The sequence below is a fragment of the Ursus americanus genome, chromosome 9 (assembly GCF_024610735.1).
Source record: "Ursus americanus isolate L20-20 chromosome 9, mUrsAme1.1.p, whole genome shotgun sequence".
NCBI lineage: Eukaryota > Metazoa > Chordata > Mammalia > Carnivora > Ursidae > Ursus > Ursus americanus.
In genome coordinates, this window is record NC_142135.1 from 61,569,887 (window position 1) to 61,592,331 (window position 22,445).

At 39.9% G+C, this 22,445-nt stretch overlaps 1 protein-coding gene across 2 annotated transcripts in view; it reads right to left on the reverse strand.

Moving 5' to 3' along the window:
* Nucleotides 1–22,445, reverse strand: part of PREX2 (phosphatidylinositol-3,4,5-trisphosphate dependent Rac exchange factor 2) — a 274,481-nt gene that overhangs the window by 101,469 nt on the left and 150,567 nt on the right. For both annotated transcript variants that reach the window (XM_045810140.2, XM_087864839.1), the window contains 6 exons: nt 21,619–21,780; nt 12,780–12,999; nt 12,021–12,228; nt 4,765–4,944; nt 2,000–2,094; nt 341–423 (listed from right to left, as the gene is read on the reverse strand). In XM_045810140.2, coding sequence (XP_045666096.1) covers nt 341–423; nt 2,000–2,094; nt 4,765–4,944; nt 12,021–12,228; nt 12,780–12,999; nt 21,619–21,780 — 948 coding nt within the window. The remainder of the gene's footprint in view (nt 1–340; nt 424–1,999; nt 2,095–4,764; nt 4,945–12,020; nt 12,229–12,779; nt 13,000–21,618; nt 21,781–22,445) is intronic.

The following is a 22,445-nucleotide window of genomic DNA, read 5'->3' on the forward strand; positions in this document are numbered from 1 at the left end:
AGAATCTTGTGTTTCTTGAAATTAAGAATAGAGTTAAGGAAGAAATGTCATAAAGAATCCTGAAAACCTAAAAAGAAACAAATAATAAAAAGAATAACTCCTGTATTTATAACTACTTTTTCCAAGAACCATAAAATACTTGATAGTCACAGCAATCCTTTGGGTTCGTTGGCTAAAGAATCTTTATTCACTTTTTAAATTGTGGAAATTGAGGTGAAGGGGATGGAGGGACTGATTGAGGCCTTTCCATTCTCACTCTAAGCTCTTTTTACTATGTCTGAAAAAGGGATCCTGACAGTTGGATGTGTGGAGGAAAGACCCATAACTGTCCCAATCATACCTGACTGAAAAGATGCTCAAGGCAGCTGTGTATCTTGTCCTGTTTATCATGAGAAATGCGAACACTGAGAGGAAGCTCATCACCTAGAGAGAAAAAATAAATCATCTTTGTTTCACATGATGAAATATTTTAATATAAATAAAATTAAAAAATAATAATTACACATGCACTCTTATTCCATCATGTTCTTATGAACAGATAAAGAATTCCAAAAGAGGGGCGCCTGGGTGGCGCAGTCCTTAAGCATCTGCCTTCGGCTCAGGGCATGATCCTGGCGTTCTGGGATCGAGCCCCACATCAGGCTCCTCCGCTATGAGCCTGCTTCTTCCTCTCCCACTCCCCCTGCTTGTGTTCCCTCTCTCGCTGGCCATCTCTCTCTTGTCAAATAAATAAATAAAATCTTAAAAAAAAAAAAAAGAATTCCAAAAGACTTAATAGCAATTAGGATATCAGATGATTGCTGTTTGAAATAGAGGTGGAAACAGAGTGCCTCACAGGAAAAAACACTATATACCCTATGTCAATGATTTTTTTCAAATAATGCAGTTTTCTTTCTTTTTTTTAAATTAACATATAGTGTATTATTTGTTTCAGGCGTACAGGTCTGTTATTCATCAGTCTTATACAATACACAGAGCTCACTACAACACATACCTTCCCCAATGTCCACCATCCAGTTCCCCTTCCCCACCCCTCCCCCATGCCAGCAACCTTCAGTTTGTTTCCTGAGATTAAGAGTCTCTTATGGTTTGTCTCCCTCTCCGGTTTCGTCTTGTTTCCTTTTTTTCCTCTCTTCCCCTTGTTTCTCAAATTCCGCATATCAGTGAGATCATATGCTAATTGTCTTTCTCTGACTTATTTCACTTAGCATAATACCCTCTAGTTCCATCCATGTTGTTGTAAATGGACTATTTCATTTTTGATGGCTGCATAATATTCCACTGTATATATACACCACATCTTCTTTATCCATTCATCTGTCAGTGGACCTCTGGGCTCTTTCCACAGTTTGGCTATTGTGGACATTGCCGCTTTAAACACTGGGGTTCAGGTGCCCCTTTGGATTATTACATTTGTATCTTCACGGTAAATACCCAGTGCAGTTTTCTAACGGTTAAATAGTTGAAATAAATGGCATATTTCAAAATGAAGATGTGTCCTAATTGGAGGCAAAGCCTTTGTTCTTAACACATCCCCGATAAGATGTTTGTAAGATATTTCTATCAGTCAGTGTTTGCCTCGTCATTCTTCTCCCCGTCACCCACCACCCACACACAGGGCCGCTTCAGGTCATCTACTGTCTCCAAAGTCCTCAGGTTCAAAGCCCGTCCCACCTCCTCACACAGTAAAAAATGCTTCATACTTTAGTATAGTCTGTTTCCTGTGTACCTAGCCTCCTTCATAGTACCATGAAAAATCCTAAAATACATATTAAGATCAGATTTCATTTGTTTCTTTCTTCTCTTTTCAATTCACTCCGTTCACAACGGGATCGGGATGTTGGCTTCATCCAGCACGTGTGACTGACGGGCGGCACGTGTGGCTGCCAAGGATGACTGATACAAGGTGAAAACACATGTCAATCACACAATGTAGCCCCTTAAAGGCGTCCCGCAGAGGACGGGCCGCAGAAAGGACACACGCGTCCGCCCCACGCACCTGAGTCCATCTCATCGCTGTGAAAGTACGAGCTGCACTGGCTGCTGCAGATGCTGGTGAAGGAGGCGATGGAATTCCTGTTGCTGTTGCAGTCGCTGGGAGGAAAGAGGCACACGTCACTTTCGGAGCGCATTTGCCGTCGCCCTACCAGCTCTTATTAGACAAGTGTGTCATGCCACAGTTAGACTTACGGATAGGTCTTGGAGAACATTACGAGAAAGATAAATTTTGTGTGACTCACATTTTATCTTAGGGTTTAAAAAAATTTAAGTTCAATCACATTTCAAAATCTCTTAAGCAGAGTAGGCTGATTCTGAATGAAATTTTTTAAACCTGAAGTGAGAAAACCAGCAGTCAAACAGCACTTAAAATTCATCATTATCTATTTGAGGCGGTATGTCTGTAGTTAATGTGCTAATAGAGACAAGGTCCTGTCTCATGATCTCTGCCTTTCAAGTCTTTCTGGTAGCTTTAAATTATAACTCATCAACTGCACGCCGAGCTTCCCCGGAGAGGACCAGCATCCTGTCTCCCCCTCAGAGCTCAGCACAGGCGGCCACAGCTGGCACGTGCTCGACAACGGTCAATGTCGAAGGAAAGAAGGTGTGAAAGGTTTGTGTGTGAATATGGACACATGACAGATTTCAGACAGACTATAAGAGACAAAATATTTTTTTCCTCTCAGAATCAGTAAAAAGGACTTATTTAACTTTAAATTTACATTTAAAATTTCTAGTTTAGCCTAGAGGGAGACTCAGAGGGTAATTTTAATTATCTGATAACTAGAAATTGAGGTAAGAAATTATTTTTAGATCTGTAATTTCCCATTGGAGAAAAACCACAGGTTCCTATTAAACAGTCTACTGGTATCCTTTGAAGCTAAAAGTAAATGAAATGGTAAAAGTGGTTAATCTGTGTTATATATTATTAAATCTCTAGGAATAATTAACTCTTACATATTTGTTAAAATCCTTTTCATGTAGAAATTGGGATAGTACAGTAGTTAAGAGAAGAAACCGTGAGCCAGACCACCTGGTTTCACAGGTAGATTATTAACTCCTGTGGCCTCAGCTTCTTCACATGTAAAATGGAGTTAATATCAGCATGTGCCCCATAGGGCTGTGTGGGGAATTATGTGAGACCATCCTGTTTCCCCTTGTGTGTGGTAAAAATGTTTTTAATGTTAACTATTAGTTTGTGCTAAACAACTCTGAGAAGAATAACCTTAATAATAATTACTTAATTTTTTTTCATTGTAAAACACTGTATAATAAATAACAGTGAATAAGAGAATTTTGTCTTCAATTAAAGCAAATAAGACAGAGGGCGCCCAGGTGGTGCAGTTGGTTGAGCACTGACTCTTGGTTCAGCTCAGGTCATGATCTCAGGGTCGTGGGATGGAGCCCTCGGCCCTCAGCATAGAGTCTGCTTGAGATTCTCTCTCCCTCTCCCTCTACCCCTCCCTCTCAAATAAATAAATAAATCTTTAAAGTAAACAAGACAGGAGATGCTGAAGCCACACACGCAGCACATATAGCCAGTGACGACAGTTCTCAATGAGGTGTCAGGTGATACAAAGATTCAAAGGAAGCTCACTGGAGCAGCCATCGTTGGAAGGGTGATGGCAGCCAGATGGCAACAGACTTTGGAGGGAAGGTGTCACGGGTTGATTGCATCTCCTCCTAAAATCCACAGGTTGAAGTCGGACACTCAGGACCCAGGAATACAATCTTGTTTGGAGTGAGGGTTTTTCCAGACATAATCAAGTTAAAATGAAGTCATTAAGGTGGGCCCTAATGCAGTATGACTGGTGCCCTTCCAAGAAGGGGAAATATGGCCAAAGGGAAACCCTTGGAAGGAAAAGGGCATGAAGACACAGGGAGAAGATGGCCATCCACAACCAAGGTGAGAGGCCTAGACCTGATCCTTCCTCCACACTTCAGGAAAAAACAGCCCTGCTGACACCTTGATCATGGACTTCTGGCCCCAGAACTGTCAGATAATAAATAAATAAATGTCTGCTGTTTAAGCCACCCAGTCCTTAGTACTTTGTTACAGCAGTCCTACCAAGATTGTAGAGAAAGTGTGCAAGAGAGGGGCACCTGGGTGGCTCAGTCGGTTAAGCGTCTGCTTTCAGCTCAGGTCATGATCCCAGGGTCCTGGGATCAAGCCCCATGTGAGGTTCCCTGCTCAGTGGGGAGTCTGCTTCTCCCTCTTCCTCTGGCCCTCCCCTCCTCACTCTCCCTCAAATGAATAATAAAAAAAAATCTTTAGAAAGTGTGCAAAAGAAGAAAAAAAAGACACAAAGCTGGTCATGGAGATGAGCAGGAAAAATTAGTCCAATTTGCTTGGAACACAGAATATAAGGAAAAAAAGGTAGAGAAACAACAAAAAAGAATTCCTATTCACCACCCAACAGTCTAATAATCAGAAACAGATATCTGAAAAAAATGTTAATATAGGCTCAATTTGCTTATTTGCTATACATGTTACACAATCTGTAACAGAATAAATCCCCAAATTAGGTCCACAGAACTGGAGGGAAAAAATGCTTTTTCCAAATTACTCAGATTATGAAAAAAGAATAATTTGAAAGACTCTGCAGGATCACTATGCTTTGTCTGGGGTTGGTAATAGCTAGCAGTTATGTTGTAAGGGTAATAAACAAAAATGATAATCAAAAATTTTTTTTCAAGACCTCTATGGAAAATATGGAAACACATTTGACTGTGTTGATGAGATGAGTTTAGGAATTAATGCATTACCTGTAAGAGTCTCTGTTGCTGATGGTGTCATGACCTGAATCTTCCTGCTCGTCTCCCGTCATATTAAAACAGACTCGTTTGCTATTTCTTTCTCCCTTCTCATTGTCACTGTCTGGTGGTACTATGCACTCTGACGTCTTACGTTCTAATTTAGGAGAATATGTTATGGAAGACAGAAGCCTGCAATGTGATATTAAAAAAAAAATAAGTGCACGTTTTCAAACTGCCTGCCACAGATAACTACCTTACTTGTTGACTATGACTGACTTAGAAATATTTCTAGAGTGTTTCTGTTTCACATAAAAGTAATTTTTGATTGCATTAAAAAACGGTCACGTGAAGTTCACTTTTTGCTCTCAGGATAAGTAATAGAAACAGCACACAATTTAGACTAGAAATCAGTGTTCAAATCCCAGTTCCACCACTTATTAGTTTTGTTATCACAGTAACACTATGATAATTCTCTTTGACATCTATTGTAGGGGGATAAAAAGAATAACTAGCCCATATGATTCTGTGACAATGACATGAGAATATATTCCAGTACATAATTAATGGGTGTCACCTCTCTCCCCTAGCCATTGTCACTACCATCTAAAAATAACTGGAAAACTTTAAAGTACTACCCAAATATTAAAATAAACATGAAATGTGCTGAAATATCCTCACTGGCTTACCCTCAGATATTAAAATCTACCCATCTAGCCCCGACTTGGGTTTCTCCCAAGCTGTCTCTATTTGACAGGAAGAATATCATGTGGTCAATCCATTCCCACTGCTCATGCAGGCAGGTGTTCTGGCTAGCACGATCCTCAGACATTAAAGAGAGTCGCACACAATGTGAGAATAGGAGGCAGCAGGGGCTACCCCCATATCATCCACAATCTAGTCACGGTGGCATGTCGCAAATCTGCCCACAGGAAAAGCTCTTCCGCTTGGCTCAAGGCTTAAACACAGCCTTCAGTTCTGAATTGGTGTCACATTTGAGGTGGACTTTGAGCAGCGTGGATTCCATCACTCCAACCTTGAATGTTTGGCTGTAAAAAGTTTGTTAGTACCAACTCAAAATCATGCAAAGGTGGACTCAGTCTTTGCTATCAAACAAAATGCTGTAAAACTTGCAAAATGAATTAAACCATTTCTTAACAAAGGGCCCTTGAATAGCTTCTCCACCAACGATCACCTTCTCATTTACCAAGTACTGGCGACATTCTGGTCTAGTCACAGCACATACGTACACATCCCCATGCTCATTTTTCCACAGCAGTGTCATGTTTATTTCAAGACTATGAGAATGTCTCATACCTCCTTACGTCTAACCCACCATGTCAAACCTAATGCTGTGCACTGAGTAAATATTTGTGAAGAGATTTCACTAACCAGTTCATTAGACACATCTATTGTACCAGGCATTGTTTTGGTGCTGTGAATACAGCAGTTTACAAACAAATGAAAGCCCCTGTCCTCTTGGAGCTTAGGTTCTACTGGGAGGAAACAAACCTCAAACAAGTAAACTATATGGTATATTACATGGCGACAAATGTTAAGAAGGAAAATAAAGAAGGGAAGGGAGATGGAGCTGCGGCTTCAAATGGTGTAGTCGGGGAAGGTCTTACTGTGAGATACCACTGGAATAATATTTTGGCATTTTATAGCTTTTAGATACCAGTGAAAATCAGGGGGCTGTGTTACAGTGCTCTAGGCCCTGTGACGCTATAAATTATTTTAAGCAGTTTTTTTATTTGCACAGATACTTTTATGTCTTGGAAGACAGATGTGTATTTATTTACTCCCTCCACCCAAAAGCTTAAAACATTAGATTAACTCCAATTACCCAAGCTCTATTCTGCACAGACGGATGAACTCTGAATACCAAAGAGGAAGGAGATGCAGGAGTTCTCATTTTGCAAGGAGTACTCTGTGCTTTATGTATCTTTTAAATTAGAAGTCATGGGGCTAAGCACACTCATTTTTTTCAAAGTCATATGAATTATATTCACATATTTGCTTTTCATTTTAAACAGCTGCAATCATGCTCACACTGACCCTGCGGGAAGAAGTGTTAGGCTTCCAAATAAATGATAGAAAAGCAGTGTTTTGACACCATGTTTTTGCTAAAATTTCTAGATTCTTAAAAGAAATAAGAATGCGTAAGTTTAGCTTTATAATATTTGCACATACAGAAATAGTTTTCCTTCAGTTTTGCTCATATACAATACTAAGCTACCTACTATAGGTCCGTTAATTTTCAATTAAAATCCTAAGCTGCCCAATCTCCTTCTCACACCTTTGATACTATATACAAAAATCTTTATTTTTGTATATAGTAGCCTGCATCCACTTGTGCGTTTTTCTATTAAACTGAGACTTAAATATCATCATCTTTATCATTTTCATCAGACCTAACATTTGTTGAGCTCTTATGCCAGTCACCATGCTAAGTACTTAATTCATTCAATCCTAAAACCTCCTAGGACATAGGTATGACTATTATGGTGGTGAGGATCCTCATTTTAGAGACGGGGTGAGTGAGACACACTCTTATATACATATACTTAACAAATGATGCAGAACATTCCCTCCCTGCATATCATTTATACACTGGGAGGGAGGGAGGGAGGGAGGGAGGGAGGGAGGAAGTCATTAGGGCTGTGTACCACATCCCAGTTCTCCTGGGCACATGACTGGGTGGCCTCCCCTGCCCCATGAGGATAGGAATGACCATGTAACTTGCTTTCACAGTATGACATAAGTGAGGTGACCTGAGTCCCTTCTAGGTGCAAGCCTTTAAGCAAGTGTGCAGCCTACCTCATTCCCTCACCCTGATGGGACAACCAGAGACATTCCAGCTGATAGGGGCTCTGTCAGCCTGAATTCTGAGTGAGGTCAGCGTGGAACAGAAACCCTATGATCCAGATGGGCATGGAGAGCGAGCAAGAGAGAATGCCTGTTGTTTAAAGTCTGTGAGCTTTTAGAGTTTTGTAAACTCTGGTTTTGTGAAACAAAAACCAGAAGTATAGAGAGTAGGGTACCTAGAAGAAAGACATGTGTGACCTAGAAGGATGACATATGTATCTACCTTATCCCGGGGAAGCAGGCACAGCCTCTCTACACATCAGCATTAGCCTGACACTTGAGTACGTAGAAGGCTAGCGGCAGACCTTGGGAGCAGCGCCGACCAGGCAAAGGTTTGTCACGTTCCAGGATCGGAAAAAGACTAGTGCAGCTAGAGCTCAGAGACATGAGTTTGGAGAGGACGACAGGGGCAGACTGCGTAGGGCTACACAGGCCACAGTAATGTAGTTGGTATTATTTTAATGGCATTGCAATGCCGTGAAACGATTTTAAGCAGGGAACTAGCATGATTTACCTTTACAGATCCCTCTGGCATCTGCTGAATGTGGAATGCAATGGAGACACATAGCTGGAAACTCCTATGGTGGGCACGAGTGAGGGGACAATGATGACCCTGAGGGGATGGAGCGGATACATTCTGAGGTGTGCTTGACCGAACTGGATAAGGTACTGGAGGTGAAGGGGCAGGTAAGAGAAGAATTAAAGGTAACACCCAGACTCTGCCCTACAGAACCGAAGAGATGGGGAACACTTTCCTGAGAGGAGGGACGACCTTCACGGGGTAGGAGTCAAAGTAGCTCTCCATATGAGGGAATCTACAATCCAGTTTTGGAAACAAATTTAAGTTTGAGATTTAATGTGATATGTCCTTGTGCTTCATAAGCCACAGCACAGAGGGACTGTAGGAATGAAATCAAGCCGTGTATATACTAATAAAACTGCGCCTGGCATATAAGTCCCTATCCCTATGATACACGTTAGTACTTATGCAGCTGGGCCCTCTTTTCATACCAGCAAAATGCTTGGGAAAACCTCGAAGAGAATTCCACTGATAGCCCTACCAACCCACCTGTAAGCCCAGCTCACCACGTGTCTCCAGTGCGGTTTATTCATCACTCAGTTTGGGGCATCTGGCACCTGTAAAAGGCAGGTCTGTTCTCAGCTTTCCTGTCTCCACCAGCCCCCAGAACTCCTTATTCATCTCATCCCATCTTGTATTTTAAAGTCCTGTCAATGGTTTTGGATTGTCCACAAATTATTTTGCCCTTTACTTATGTATCTTTTAAATTAGAAGTCATGGGGCTGAGCATACTCTAGTACCTAAGTGTCATTACCCAGAAAATAGCCCATTAAAGGACAAAACCGGGGCGCCTGGGTGGCACAGCGGTTAAGCGTCTGCCTTCAGCTCAGGGCGTGATCCTGGCGTTACGGGATCCTCCACTATGAGCCTGCTTCTTCCTCTCCCACTCCCCCTGCTTGTATTCCCTCTGTCGCTGGCTGTCTCTATCTCTGTCAAATAAATAAATAAAATCTTTAAAAAAAATAATAAAGGACAAAACTATTTAGCTTCAATGAGACAAGAATCATAGAATGTTGAATAAATTCATAACATCGCCTGATTTCATGTTAATAGACAACAAATGTGTCTCTAGTCTCGTCTTTGGATCTGAAGGAAGTAGAAGCATTTAGTGGAATGTCTATGTGTTGAAGGAAATTTTATTTCTAGGAGAAGTGTTCCCAAGTGGCAGGGTAAGCAGACAAGCTCAGGACCAGGCCCTTCCCCAAGAATGAAGGATTTCTAGAAAGGCAGCAGTTGCGATGTTGTGAGGCAATTTCTCTTAAAACTTGGCAGAGCATCCGAGATCTGCTTCTCCACTCTGCAGAGGCATCTATGTCTGACCAAGAATAATTACTACATGGTGAGAAAATTGTTTGGTAACTAGCTTTTCAAATAATTTGTCAAGCTCGACTGCACTGCAGCATCGCTGAATGGGGCAACAGGGAATCCAGGCACTTGGACGACTGCACTGTTTTAAAGGGATTATATTGCACATTGAATTATGTGGAACATATTTATATTTAGAATTAAATTATACGGTGCACACAGAGAAGACCAAGGAAGTTTCTCAAATCACTTGCTCATTTCATGTCATTTTCCTAATAAACATGCACAGTAGGGGAAAGGCTTTCAGAATATCAGAGTGGGAAAATCTTAAGTAAAAATAGGTAATTATTTTAAGTAGTTTGGTTAATAAAAATAGCTTAATTCCTTTCTTCAACGACTGCTTTAAATATAAAGCATTTTAACCCAAGTAAAGGGAGCCCTTTGGCCCTGTTTTCTTGAAAATATATCTGCATCAGCTAAACTTTAAAAAAAAAAAAATCAATAAATTAACAAAGACAGGCAAAGTCTGGACAACTGCCAGGAAGTGCTGAGTAGTCAATGCATTAGAGGCCTGGTCTCCGAGCTAGTATCCACTCAGGCACATCAATAATCCTGCCGTTGGTAAAGGACTCATCTGAAAAGCAGGAATAATAACTCTTGGCCCAACTGGCAGTGTGGGATTGGTCCAGATGTTCTCCTAAAATTCCTCCGAGATGCATGATTGAGTGCCACTATTTATTGCCTTATTAATAAAGATTCTTACTCTGTGCACTTCCCAAATACTTTAGGGATAAAAAAAAACTGGTTTCTAAAATAGAACATATCATATAATAAAATTCCATTTGTTAAATGAAACAAAATATAATGTCCTAAGATATTAACTTATGGGTCAACAAGGTCATTCTCAAACAATCCAAAGTATCATACAATTGCCAAAAATAGCCACCCGTTCTTTTAGCAACCCCAAACAATTTAATTCATCTGTGAATGGGGCAGTCACAATATAATATACCAATGTAATAAACAATGTTTTAAAACTAGTGTATTAGACACATGAAAACAGAATTTCAAGTCTAAATTAACTCATAAAAATGTCGGAACAAATTGGCATAGTAAACAGTAACTATCTAATGATAAGCTTAGAATTATGACGCATCTAATATGGTGATTTTGATCTCTAAAATTCAAAGATGTGTAAAATAAGAGATCATGTCAGGGCACCTAGGTGGCTCAGTCAGTTAAGGGTCTGCCTTCAGCTCAGGTCATGATCTTAGAGTCGTGGGATTGAATCCCACATTGGGCTCCCTGCTGAGCGGGGAGCCTGCTGCTCCCTCTGCCCCTCTGCCCCTCTTGTGCTCGTGGTCTCCCTCTCTCTCAAATAAAGAAGATAAAAAAATAAACAAGAAAACATTTTAAAAAGAGAGATCATGTCAATTAAGATTTTATTACTAAAATGTCCAATTACCAAAAAAGGCTTAGAATAAGTTTTAAACGTTTTATGTCAAAACTGGATTTTCCAGGGAAGTATGGGATGATGTGTGTGTGGGAACTAAACAATACACATCCGATGTGTAACTTCATAAAGAGAGCACGATAAAAAGAGGATAATGGTGTCTATGCCATTTCCGGATTCTACCAACTTTAAGCCCTTGAATGATGAGCAAACATAATATTAGACACTGCGCTATTTTTTATACTAATTTTTGTAATTTTCACCACAAACTTATAATTCGTTACTATTCTTCATCCTGTTTAATACATGAGAGACCACGCTACCCCAAAGCCCGTGTTCTCATGACTCCACAGAGTTGCCTTGACTGGCTGTGACACATAATCCCACACCATGACGTGGCAAATCATCCCACGGAGTTGAGGCAATTGTCCAACCATCAAATTTTTAAATAAGAATCAGAGTCGACCTCTTTGGAAAAGTTTTAATTAATCCCCTTCTCTTCTCCGTTCTTGATAAAAATTTCCAAATGACTGTTACAGCTATTTGCGTAATTGCTTAGTCAACCATTAATTCAATCAGAAGGGGAAAAAAGGGGGCTCCTTCGTTGGTCATTGGTCCTAGTGATACATAATTTTGCATTTACTCATTTAACAAGTATGTTAAAGCTTTGCTATATTTTATATTTTTCATACACATCTATTGAGTGCATAGACATCAAATACTGTGTTCTGCTCTATAAAGGATACCAGGAAATCTGTATACCTCGTTGGTACTCTTTCAATCATATTTCTCAGTTTAATATTTTCACCTTGAGACTTAGTGTTTTCTATAAGACAGAATTTTGTCACTCTCTTCCCTGGTATTAAATGCTTCCTTAGAATATCTCTGTACAAATTTGCCGTGTTGTATCACTGTGAAGGTGTGGGATGAAGGGATCTATATGACACACACACAAAATCTTCCATTTCTAAAAACAAAAGAGAACGATGGATGTTCGAAAGTCACATTTTCTACGGCTATTGTATTAGGCACGTTTTCAAGTACAGTAAATAAACTACTTACTCGTCAATTTGACAAACACACATCTCCACCTCCTTCAGAGCAGTCTGAAGTTTGCCCAACAGTTTCTGATAAATATCCTGAGTTTCCAGGTCTTCTTCTTTTAGCAAGTACCGGAGCCCATGCCCATCCTGCTGCCCCAGAGACAGACCCGAAGGGGCCGCCATGGTTGTGATTGTGTGCTGCACGTACACCATGGGGCTCAGCTTCCCTGAGGAGGTAAAAATCATTCCAGAACAATATTGATGACCTTTAACTTACAGTAATGATCCAGTGCAATTCATTCTAGGCAGCCAGGCTTACATAAAATAAAATGCCAAACCAATGCTGAATTTAATTCGGGAATTAAAGCTTATGGGAGTTGTGAATAAAATGCTCTTGAATCTCCAGCTCCACCGTGATGGTGTAGAACGGCACCTTGCGCCCCTGAAGCTGCTCCCCCTATATTTTTCTCATAGTTATAGGGCCATTTCAGACTAGTGGTTTTCACTGCAGGGTAAGCTGTGCCCGTCCTACATGTAAGGAAGGTAAGAAAAATTGTTCTTCTTAGAGAAAAAAATAAATAGAAATGCGTAACTCTCATTTTTATTTTATAAACATATATGTATAATTATCCAAATGATTATAGAGAGGAATCCTGTCTTTACAAAATTTGGACTTGTTTACACACCAGGAATCTATCCTATTTCAGGGATGCTGGAATAGTTAACAACGACCTAAACTACTTTTCGTGCTTTGAGAAAGTTTCAAAAGCTAACATACCTTGCTCAGATTTATTTTCTTTATCATGAGAATTATGCTTCCTACTATCCAGCTGAACACCAAATGCGCTCCCTAGGGAGGTTGATGTTTTGGGGTAGGAAACTTCCATTATGTTGACATGGCAGTTGGTAGGGCAGAAGTCACTGCTGTGTAATGGGGAGATTTTCGATTTGGCCTGTTTAAAGGTGGGCCAGGCTCTGTTCTTCAGTACACGTGAAAACTGTAAATTAAAGAAGAAATAAAGAGCAGTTGAACACACTGTGTTCATCACTCCCACCATCCATAACAAAATGTGGAAAAATTAAGTCATGTCAACCGAAACAAGTGAAATAAATTATAAGTTGTTGGAAACTAAATCATTATTTTAAAACCCACACATTCTTATTAAACAGAAGCAGTACAGGCAGCAAATACATAGGATTCTTTTGAAACTCTGATTACAAGTTAGATGCTAAAAGACATAAGTTTAAGTGACCAATACCACTTACTAGGACTCAAATCCACAGGCTGTTAGCACACTAAAAGAGTGGAAGTAATTTAGAGAATTCCCAGTCTATGTCCTCACTTTAGTAATAAAGAAACTGTGACCTGAAGACTTATCTGGGAAAGACCGAGAATTTAAGGCCAGATGCAAACTTGCAGTCGGAAGATCTTTTCCATTGTAGTTTCGGGACAAAAATCTCAGATAAGGCCCCATGGCACACACAAAAGCACAGAAATTAATTTTATTGTGGCACAGCACTGACCATAATAGGCAGGTATGCTTCTTTTGCCTTCTTTCATTTTATTTTATTTAGTTTTTAAAGATTTTTATTTATTTATTTATTTGAGAGAGAGTGCGAGGGAGAGCATGAAGGCAGGGTGCATAGGGAGAGAGAGAAGCAGACTCCCCGCTGAGCAGGGAGCCCAACTTGGAGCTGGATCCCAGGACCTTGTATGACCTAAGGTGAAGGCAGATGCTTAACTGACTGAGCCACCCAGGTGCCCTGCCTTCTTTCACTTTCACTTTTTACCTATTTATTCAAACATATAAAGAGAAGCATCTATTCCAGACTCTGCGCTCAAAGCGGGAGATACAGCCCTTCCCCTCATAGAGTTCATGGTCTAGGAGAGGACACAGGTAAAAACAGTATGAGATTCTTATATATAACAATTATACTATCACAAGTATATGTAACATATGTATATAAATATATGAACAACTATGTGCATATATAACAATTATATAATAAAGATAATAGCCAGATAATTAGAAATTCCGTAAGTGCTAAGAAGGAAGTGAACAGAGTGATGGCATGAGGTGTTACTAGAGTGAACGGGTAGAAAAGGGAGAAGATTCCCTTTCCAGCACGACCAGTTTCCCATAGTTTTCCAACACGTACCTAAATACAAATGCCTATGAATATAGTATGGTCCCTCTCTCCATACACTCAGAAGTGGTGTGTAACCATGCTTAAATGTGCTTGAACTCTTTAAAAGAGTGTCAGAGAGGAAACTTCTTTGCTAAAGGCCTCTCTTGCAGAAGAAAGAGGCTTATGAAAGCAGTGCTGTCTTCCAGCCTAGGCTGTCCCTAGGCAAGGGGGAGGTGAAGGAGGGACCCCATAGTCATGGGTCCTGGAAATGTGCTGAATACATTTTGAAGATCAAAAATGTACTCCTAGGGGCGCCTAGGTAGCTCAGTTGGTTAAGCGTCTGCCTTCTGCTCAGGTCGTGATCCCCAGGTTCTGGGATCGAGCACCAAGCTGGTCTCCCTGCTCAGCGGGGAGTTGGCTTCTTCCTCTGCCCTTCCCCTGCTTGTGCTCCCTCTCTCTATCTCAAATAAATAAATAAAATCCTAAAAAAATAATGTACTCCTAGGCAGCATGCCCTAATATGTAATCGTTCCATCTTTCTGTAACGCAAACCTAAAAGGAGGCAGGGACAGCTCTTGTATCGGCTGTAATGCATGCATGAGAACGTGCTCTGGTCGGGCCATCCAGTGCCACATCACCCCGCTAGCATGAACCTGGCATCTTAGAAACATCAAAGAGAACACGGAGTTCATTCATCTGCTTTGGAGAAGCTCACAAGGTTAAGACCAAAAAAAAAAAAAAAAAAAAGCTCTTTTCCATAAACGAAAATTGCAATTTTGTGATAAAGAAATGTCCAGGGTGTGTGGGAAGGTGAGCTGGGACACACAATGCTATAAACCTATTTCAGATAGCGCAGCCCAAACTTACTCCACCTTTAATCATCCATCCAACAATGACAAATCGAGAGCTTTCTAAACCAAGCATTGTTCTAGGCATGTTGGGAAACATCAGTGAATGAAACAGATTTCTGCCTTCTAGGAGGTTACATTCTAGTGGGGGGTGGGGGCAACAATAAACATAAGTCAATTATGTCATGCTAGAAGATGATCGGTGCAGTTGAAAACAAAATGGAGCAGGGAGAGAGGGCTAGGAGTTTCAGAGGTGAGGTGAAGAATGCATTGCTAATTGCAATATTCACTGAGAAGCTGGCACCGAAGCAAAATCTTGAAGGAAGGGAGAGTTGGGAATGTGGGTACAGGAAGAGAAGCCTTCCCAGCAGAGTGAACATTCAGTGCGAAAGCCCCAAGGATGGTATAGTTTCAATGAACATCAAGAAGACCAGAACGTCCGGAGCAGAGAGTGAGGGGAAAGGGAGAAGAGACAGGAGAGGGGTAATCGTGGGTGGAAGGAAGGCACAGATCACCTAGGAGCTCAGAGGCCTTTGGAAGGATTTAGCTCTTCTGCGATGGGATTCACAGCCCCTCAGAACAGACTGCCAGTGGGCAAGGGCGAAAGCAAAAAGACCACTTGTGGGAGAGACGACATTGGCTCATCAGTAATCGAAGCTGTGAGAAAAGGTTACATGTGGTGAAGGTAGAGCCCAGAGAATGCTAGGTGAGAGCCAGGAGTAAAGAATGCACACAAGGTTTCTAGACTGAGCAATGCGGAGGATGGGTCTCATTCCGAGGTGGAGAAAACAGCGGATAGGACTAACTGTGGAGGAGTGGAATCAGGAGTTTATTCTTGATATGTCAAGTCTGAGATATATATTAGACCCAAATAGAGAGGTCAGCTGGGCCAGGAGACTGAATGTGATCACCAGGGGATGGAGAGTGGAGGGAGAAAGGGAAAGGGAGAAAATGCTGGGCTCCACCCCATGAAGAGGTCAGAGAAAAAAGAAGGAAAAAGCACAGGACACTCATTCTAACCGAGCCATCCAGCAAAGACAAAACCAGGCATAGGTAGAAAACGGCTCAAGAGAGGTAGAAGGTCGACTGCACAGATGCCACTAAAACGAGGAATATGATGATGACAGAATACAGGTCATCAATGACCTTAAAAAGAGCCATTCCAGTTACGAGGTGGGAACTTGAGCCCATCTTGAGTGTGTTAAGAATGAAAGGTACGTGCAATAGCAGGTCTAGACAGCAAGCATGGGGATCTCTTTTCAGGACAGAGTTCAAGAAAAGAAACAATAGGTAGAGAAAAGTATGGGGGTCAAGGGAAACATTGATTTTTTAATCTAGGTGATATTAAAGCATATTTGTATATTGACATGAATGAGTAATTCTAAGAAACGGAGCTGCAGGTTTCTATTGCATTGGCAGTTAATTCATGAATTATTAACCATGACAACACATTAATATCCAGTTATATAGTCACTTGACTGAAAATAAAAAATAATACAAAGGTAAGCTACTATTTTGCAGATAGTCTCCCACTTCCACTAAGTGTAAAACCCCACTGGCATGGAGTTATAAAAATCCTGTACTGAGAGAAGGGGACATGGAGAAAAATTTTACCCCCGATTTTCCTGATCCACAGATTAATTTGAGGATTGTGTGGTATTAATAACTAAAGGTACTTGGAATATTTCAAGTAAGACTGTGGATTCCCACATGTAGTATTTTTGTGTAAACAAGAAGTATCTCTTGAAAGCTCATTAAATATTTATATGGAGGAAGTATCCCTAATACACAAAATAAGCCCAATTCTCCAACAGAGAATGAGTCTAGAATTAAAAAGGTTTTAAGGACAATTCAGAGTGAGCATGTTTCTCCAAACAGCACATAGTTTTACGTCTGGATCACCCACACATCCTGCCCCGAGAAGATTAAATGCCTGCTTAGGATTCATTCAGGTCTCCCATATAGGGTCTGAACTTCTTTCATACAGGTGCTAAAAAACATCTGTGGCCTAACAGCTGACCAGAAAATCAATTACGATTGCAGCAGCCTGGCTATAGAAAATGCAGAAATCAACTTGTTTCTATTTTTACAACCTAAAACTTTTAGAGTCAAAATAAAGGAAAGCCAGCCTCTTTTGAGATTTTAGTTTCTATGGATACATTTTATTTTACAGAAAGAGGGGTGTTTGAAGCCTTCATCTGGAAGGAAAAAATATGTTACTAATAATAGTTTAAAAGTCAATTTGTGGAAATTAAAAATATATATTCACAAATGCTATAGTTTCTGTGGACATGCATTTGATGCAGAAATGGAGCTCACCTTATATAACCTAGTAAGGCTATGATTGTCTTCTCTATTTGAATTTTGTTCAAATAAAAAATATCCCTGAAATATTTTCCTGCTAACCTCGTTTCTCTATCTAGTGAGAAAGATAGTCAATTATTCTAAATATGTGTAGGGTCAATAAGGGATGCTGAAAAGGATACATTTCAAAGTGCTTAACTCCTAGTTGACTACAAGATTCTCATTATTTCTAAAATTAAAAACAAAAAATAAGTGAGACGGCATGCCATAGGACTGATACGTAGTCTGCTACTTCCCAGCTAAGTGACCTTAAGCAAATTCTTAATCTCCCTGTGAAAGGAGCAGATGGTGGGAGTATTTATTCAGGACATATGGCTGTTTCGAGGCTCAAACAAGAACGTACATAAAAGAGCTTTCCACATTCAGTGATAGTATTTTTATCATCTAAAATCACTGACCATTAGCCTGTCCATCTCTGCTAGAAAAGCTTTCTAGGCTCTTAGTTACTTCCGAGAAAATGGAAGATACTTTTTACTCACCACGATGGTGTTTTTGAGAATCCCCAACATTTGGGGAAAAACCCTGTCCCTTCTGCTTCTAATCCTACCCCCAACATACACTCTCCAGTTGGTCACAAACCATATTTTTGTTAAAAACCAAGGTATAACACCTTCTTCATCCAACATAACCAATCCGTCACGGAGCTGTATGCATCCTACCTCCTACCCACTGCTTACAACTGATTCTTTTCTCTCCATCCCCCAGTGCTTCCCCATGACACCAAGTCACCACCGACTTGCACTTTTTACAAACAAATCTGATTATTATGCCACTCTAAAATATCACTAGAAAAATCAGATTTTAGCAGTTTTCTTTTTAATGGTATCCAACTCGACCCCTCCTTTCTAGTCCAGGCAATATGCCAATTCTTCATCAATAAAATCAGTCTCGTTTCTGCATCTTTGCCTTCACTTATGAGATCTCTCTTTACTTGGGTGTCACCTCTCCTTCTCTTCTCTTTGACATATCTTTCCAACTTACAGCAGCTAGCACTTGCTGCCTATTCCATCCACGATGATTTCTCCTTTACTGACATGCCATTGCCCTTGTAGTCAGACCCACGCTGTTCAGCTGTGTAGCGGAATTTAGCTGTGGAATTTGAACAATACATATGCTGTGCAGCATAGTGTCAAATGAGGGTAAGCAAACAAAAGCCTGATTTACAATAGAAGGGAACAAGGTTCAAATTCCACAGCTGTGCCCTGCTGCATGCCTTTGGGCAAGTTACTTGACCACTCTGAGCTTCAGTCACTTCATCAATGAAATAGATGATGTCTCATGTCACTGTGTTGATAAGATTATACAACATATGAAAACTGTAAAATATCTATGCAATGCTTGACACTGTAGGAGACTGCTATAAACTGGTATGTGCAACATAACTCCAGGGAGAACCACCATCTAGAGCCGGGAATGGGGTGCCAGCACATTCAACCTGTCATGGTGGCACCACCCAGTAGGTTAAGTAGTCAGTATTATTATTACTTCACATATTGTGACCTTTCTTATGATGCAGATCATAAGTGTGGGAGATAGCCATCCTCAAGTAATTATTGACAACATAATAGGTATGCATTTAGTAAATATTTCCCTATTTTTCCCGCCCCATCCTGCGACAAACTTGCTTCCGTGAAGTTGAGTTATTGACCCGTGCCGTTGGCTTTCATTAAAGAGTGTATTAAAAATGTCTGCCACATAAAACAAATTGCTATCTCTTTTTCAGGGACATGTTTACGGGCACTGCCCTGACATTTCCTGGTGTCGCCTCTTTGAAATTCAGTGTGAGAGATTTCTTTTGGAACTCAGACTAAGAAAAGCCTTGCTTCTCTTAAGAAACATGTATAAATCACAGGGTGCTGATAAATATGTAATAGACTGTGTTTCTTTTTTTATCTTGGTTATCAGGAAACTGAAGGTCAAATATAATATTCCACTTGAGCAACTAACTTAGGACTTGCTGACCTTATCATCCTTTTCCCCTGGTGGTCTGTACCATCACTGTAATATAAATTTACCTATAAATGCAATGTTAATTTTCCACTACTATCCTTTCTCTTTTTCTTCCTTTTATTAATAAAATTCTTTGAGTTTTAGTTGGGCACATGGATAGCCAGTTTGAAGCAACATTTCTCAGCCTGCTTTCACTAAATGACTAATCAGTTGTGAACAGGAGCGCTGCGTACAACTTCCAGGTCATGCCCTCAACAGGAAACTCTTCACTCTCTACTTTTCTCTTCTGAGGAACTATAACTTAGACATGGTGCTGATGAGTCAATTTTGACCTTGTGGAAAGGGCAATGTCTTAGGGGAGACAGCAAAAATAGAGAAGGATCTCTAAAATGTCATCAAGCCCCACCCCACTATGGGCAACTCCCGTCCAGTTGAACTTTCACGTGAGTGAAAAATAAGCTTTCAGTTTTAAAGTCTGTGTTATCTTGGTCCTTCTTACAGCAGCTGAATCAATACCCTACGTAATATATCCTCATCCTAATGTTTTGTTTTTACTTGTATAGTTTACTTTTGTTCATATATATTTCTTTAAGCTATCTCTACTGTTGTTGTTTGTATTAATGGAAAAAGAAAGAGAAATGACCCCCACACACTGACAAGTTTGACAACTAGAATCTGCCTGAACTCCTATCATACTTCATACAAATCCATTTCTGAAGTAGAATGATTCTCTTTTCAAAGTGTGCTCAGAGGGGAATACTAATTTGCATTTGTTTAGACCTTTTAAATTTTACTTCAAAGCACTGTCCTATCTTACACAGAAGGGAGAAGTAAAAAGAGAATCTCTGTCCTTCAGCTTCAACAAAGCATATTCATGGCATCTTTCCCAAACTCCAATAGGTGACCTGACCTCAGCAAAGACGGAAAGAGGATTAACAGATGTGACAGTTAAGCAGTGATCTTCAGTATCATTTTTCTTCATGTAATGGACTTATAAAAAATTAAAATAGCAATACGTATTCAACTTCACAAGCTAAACATTTTAGGAAGTCTTAAAGAAAAACATGGTGATCCTTCTTCCCCTCGTCTGCATTCTACCTGAGGTAACCAAGGTTGAAGTATTCATTCTTGCATTTCCCTATTCTCCTACAGCCATATCTGAACACATACGGGCTTATCTTTTACTTAATATACAGGAGCATAAAACATACACACTTAACTCACATTCATAAAAATTGAGATAAATCATATTGCCTAGTATGGCTGTACCAAGTTTTAAACAACCAACCTCATTTTGAGGGAAATAATTTAATTAGCTAGTTTCCTATTGGTATAAATAGAAAAAAAAAATAAATTTACTATAGGATATATTTTGGAAATCGATTTCTACTAATTCTACCTTTAAATTATATTTTCAAATCCATCTAATTTTCTCTTTCTCCCCCATCTTCACCATAGGCCAAGCTATCATCACTGACTAGGACTATCGCAACAATTCCTCCTCATCTCTGTCTCCATTCTTGCCCCTTGCAATCCATTGCTACAAAGGAGTCAGCACCATCTTTTAAAAACCTAAATCAGATGAAGTCATTCCCTTGTTTAAAAGCTTCCAATTGCTTCTTGTTGATGTGAGAAGAAAATCCAAACTCCTTCCAAAGTTCCAAAAGGTAAAAAGCTTCCACAGCTCTTTACACAGGTCCATGCCTAAGCCTCCAACCTTATGACTAGCCACATCCCACCCCACAACTCTGGCTTTTTTTTGCTTTGGGGCCTCTGTAAAAATTTATTTACTTCTCTGCTGCTTCCCCCACTCAAATAAGTATCTCGGGGAGGAAAGATCTTCCCTCCTTTGCTGCCATATTCCTAGCACCAAGAACTGCATTTGGCATATAAAATGTGCTCAAAAAATACGTCAAATAAGTGTACTAATCAATCAATTTCAAACAGACTGTGTTCCATGCACTTTCTGATTGAGAGTTCTATTCCCTCTGTTGAGAGAAAAGGAAAAGTACTATTGACTCATGAATTAAGTGGTCTGGATTTACATCCCAAATCTGTCTTTTGCCTGTAAGTAATTTAATTCTTTAGATCTCAGTTATTATATGTGGAAAGTGTGGAATAATGACCTAGCTTTCAGATTTATAAAGATCAAATACGGTTAATGGATGTAAAGGCATTTAAAAAACTCGAAAACGTTATATAAATGTTATTATGTCAATAAATGGTACATAAATAAGTAATGAAAATATCAAGAATTGAATTATATTGGACATTTAAATAATTTAAATAATAATTACATGCAAAACATATACATCAAACTTTCACCTTTTTATAACTGGATATTCTCTGACATATGTGCTCAATTTTTTCAGTGCAGATGGCACTGAATTTACTCTGAAGGTCAGTAGGAATCACTTCATTTAAAGAGTTAAGGCTCGTGCAATTTTGTACAAAATGATCATCACTTTTAGCCAGGGCTTCAAGAATCTGTAGTAACAGAGAGAGAGAGAGAGAACAAGAAAAGAAAACCTTCAAAATTAGCCAAATAAAATTTTCACAATTCTAGAACACAGGGTGACTCTACCCAGCACACTTCCCTGAGCTGTTTGGGATTTCTATGTTCAGTAAAACCCTTGCAGTGAAGTGACAGACTTGTGTGTTTGGCCTCTCATGTTCTGCCTTCTGCCAGCTATAAAAGGTTGCCTGAGGGAAGTGAGTGGACTTCAAAGACTCCCTGCCGGATACACCATAAACCGTATGCTCTGATGTGGTAACACATTGCCTATATTTTAGTCAGAGTCACTCAGAACATTTTTTTTTTTTTCTCAATTTGGTAGTAGAACAACAAAACCTAAGGAAAACCAACAGAATGGCATCCTTACTTTCTACTGAGAGGACAGTACAGAGAATGCATATAACAAAGGTCTGCTGATGAAATGAATAAATAAGTTCTCTTGCTAAAGTAAAATCAACGATAGTTGCCGTGTCTGAGCTCCATCTGATAAAAGCATCAGATAAAAGCATCCATATGATGTGTTCAATTAATAAGTCCTTTTGGCTATTTGAATCCATTGTAAGACAGCACTTTGTGTGTGTGTGTGTGTGTGTGTGTGTGTATACACTGTTGATCACTGAGAATTTCCAATGAATTG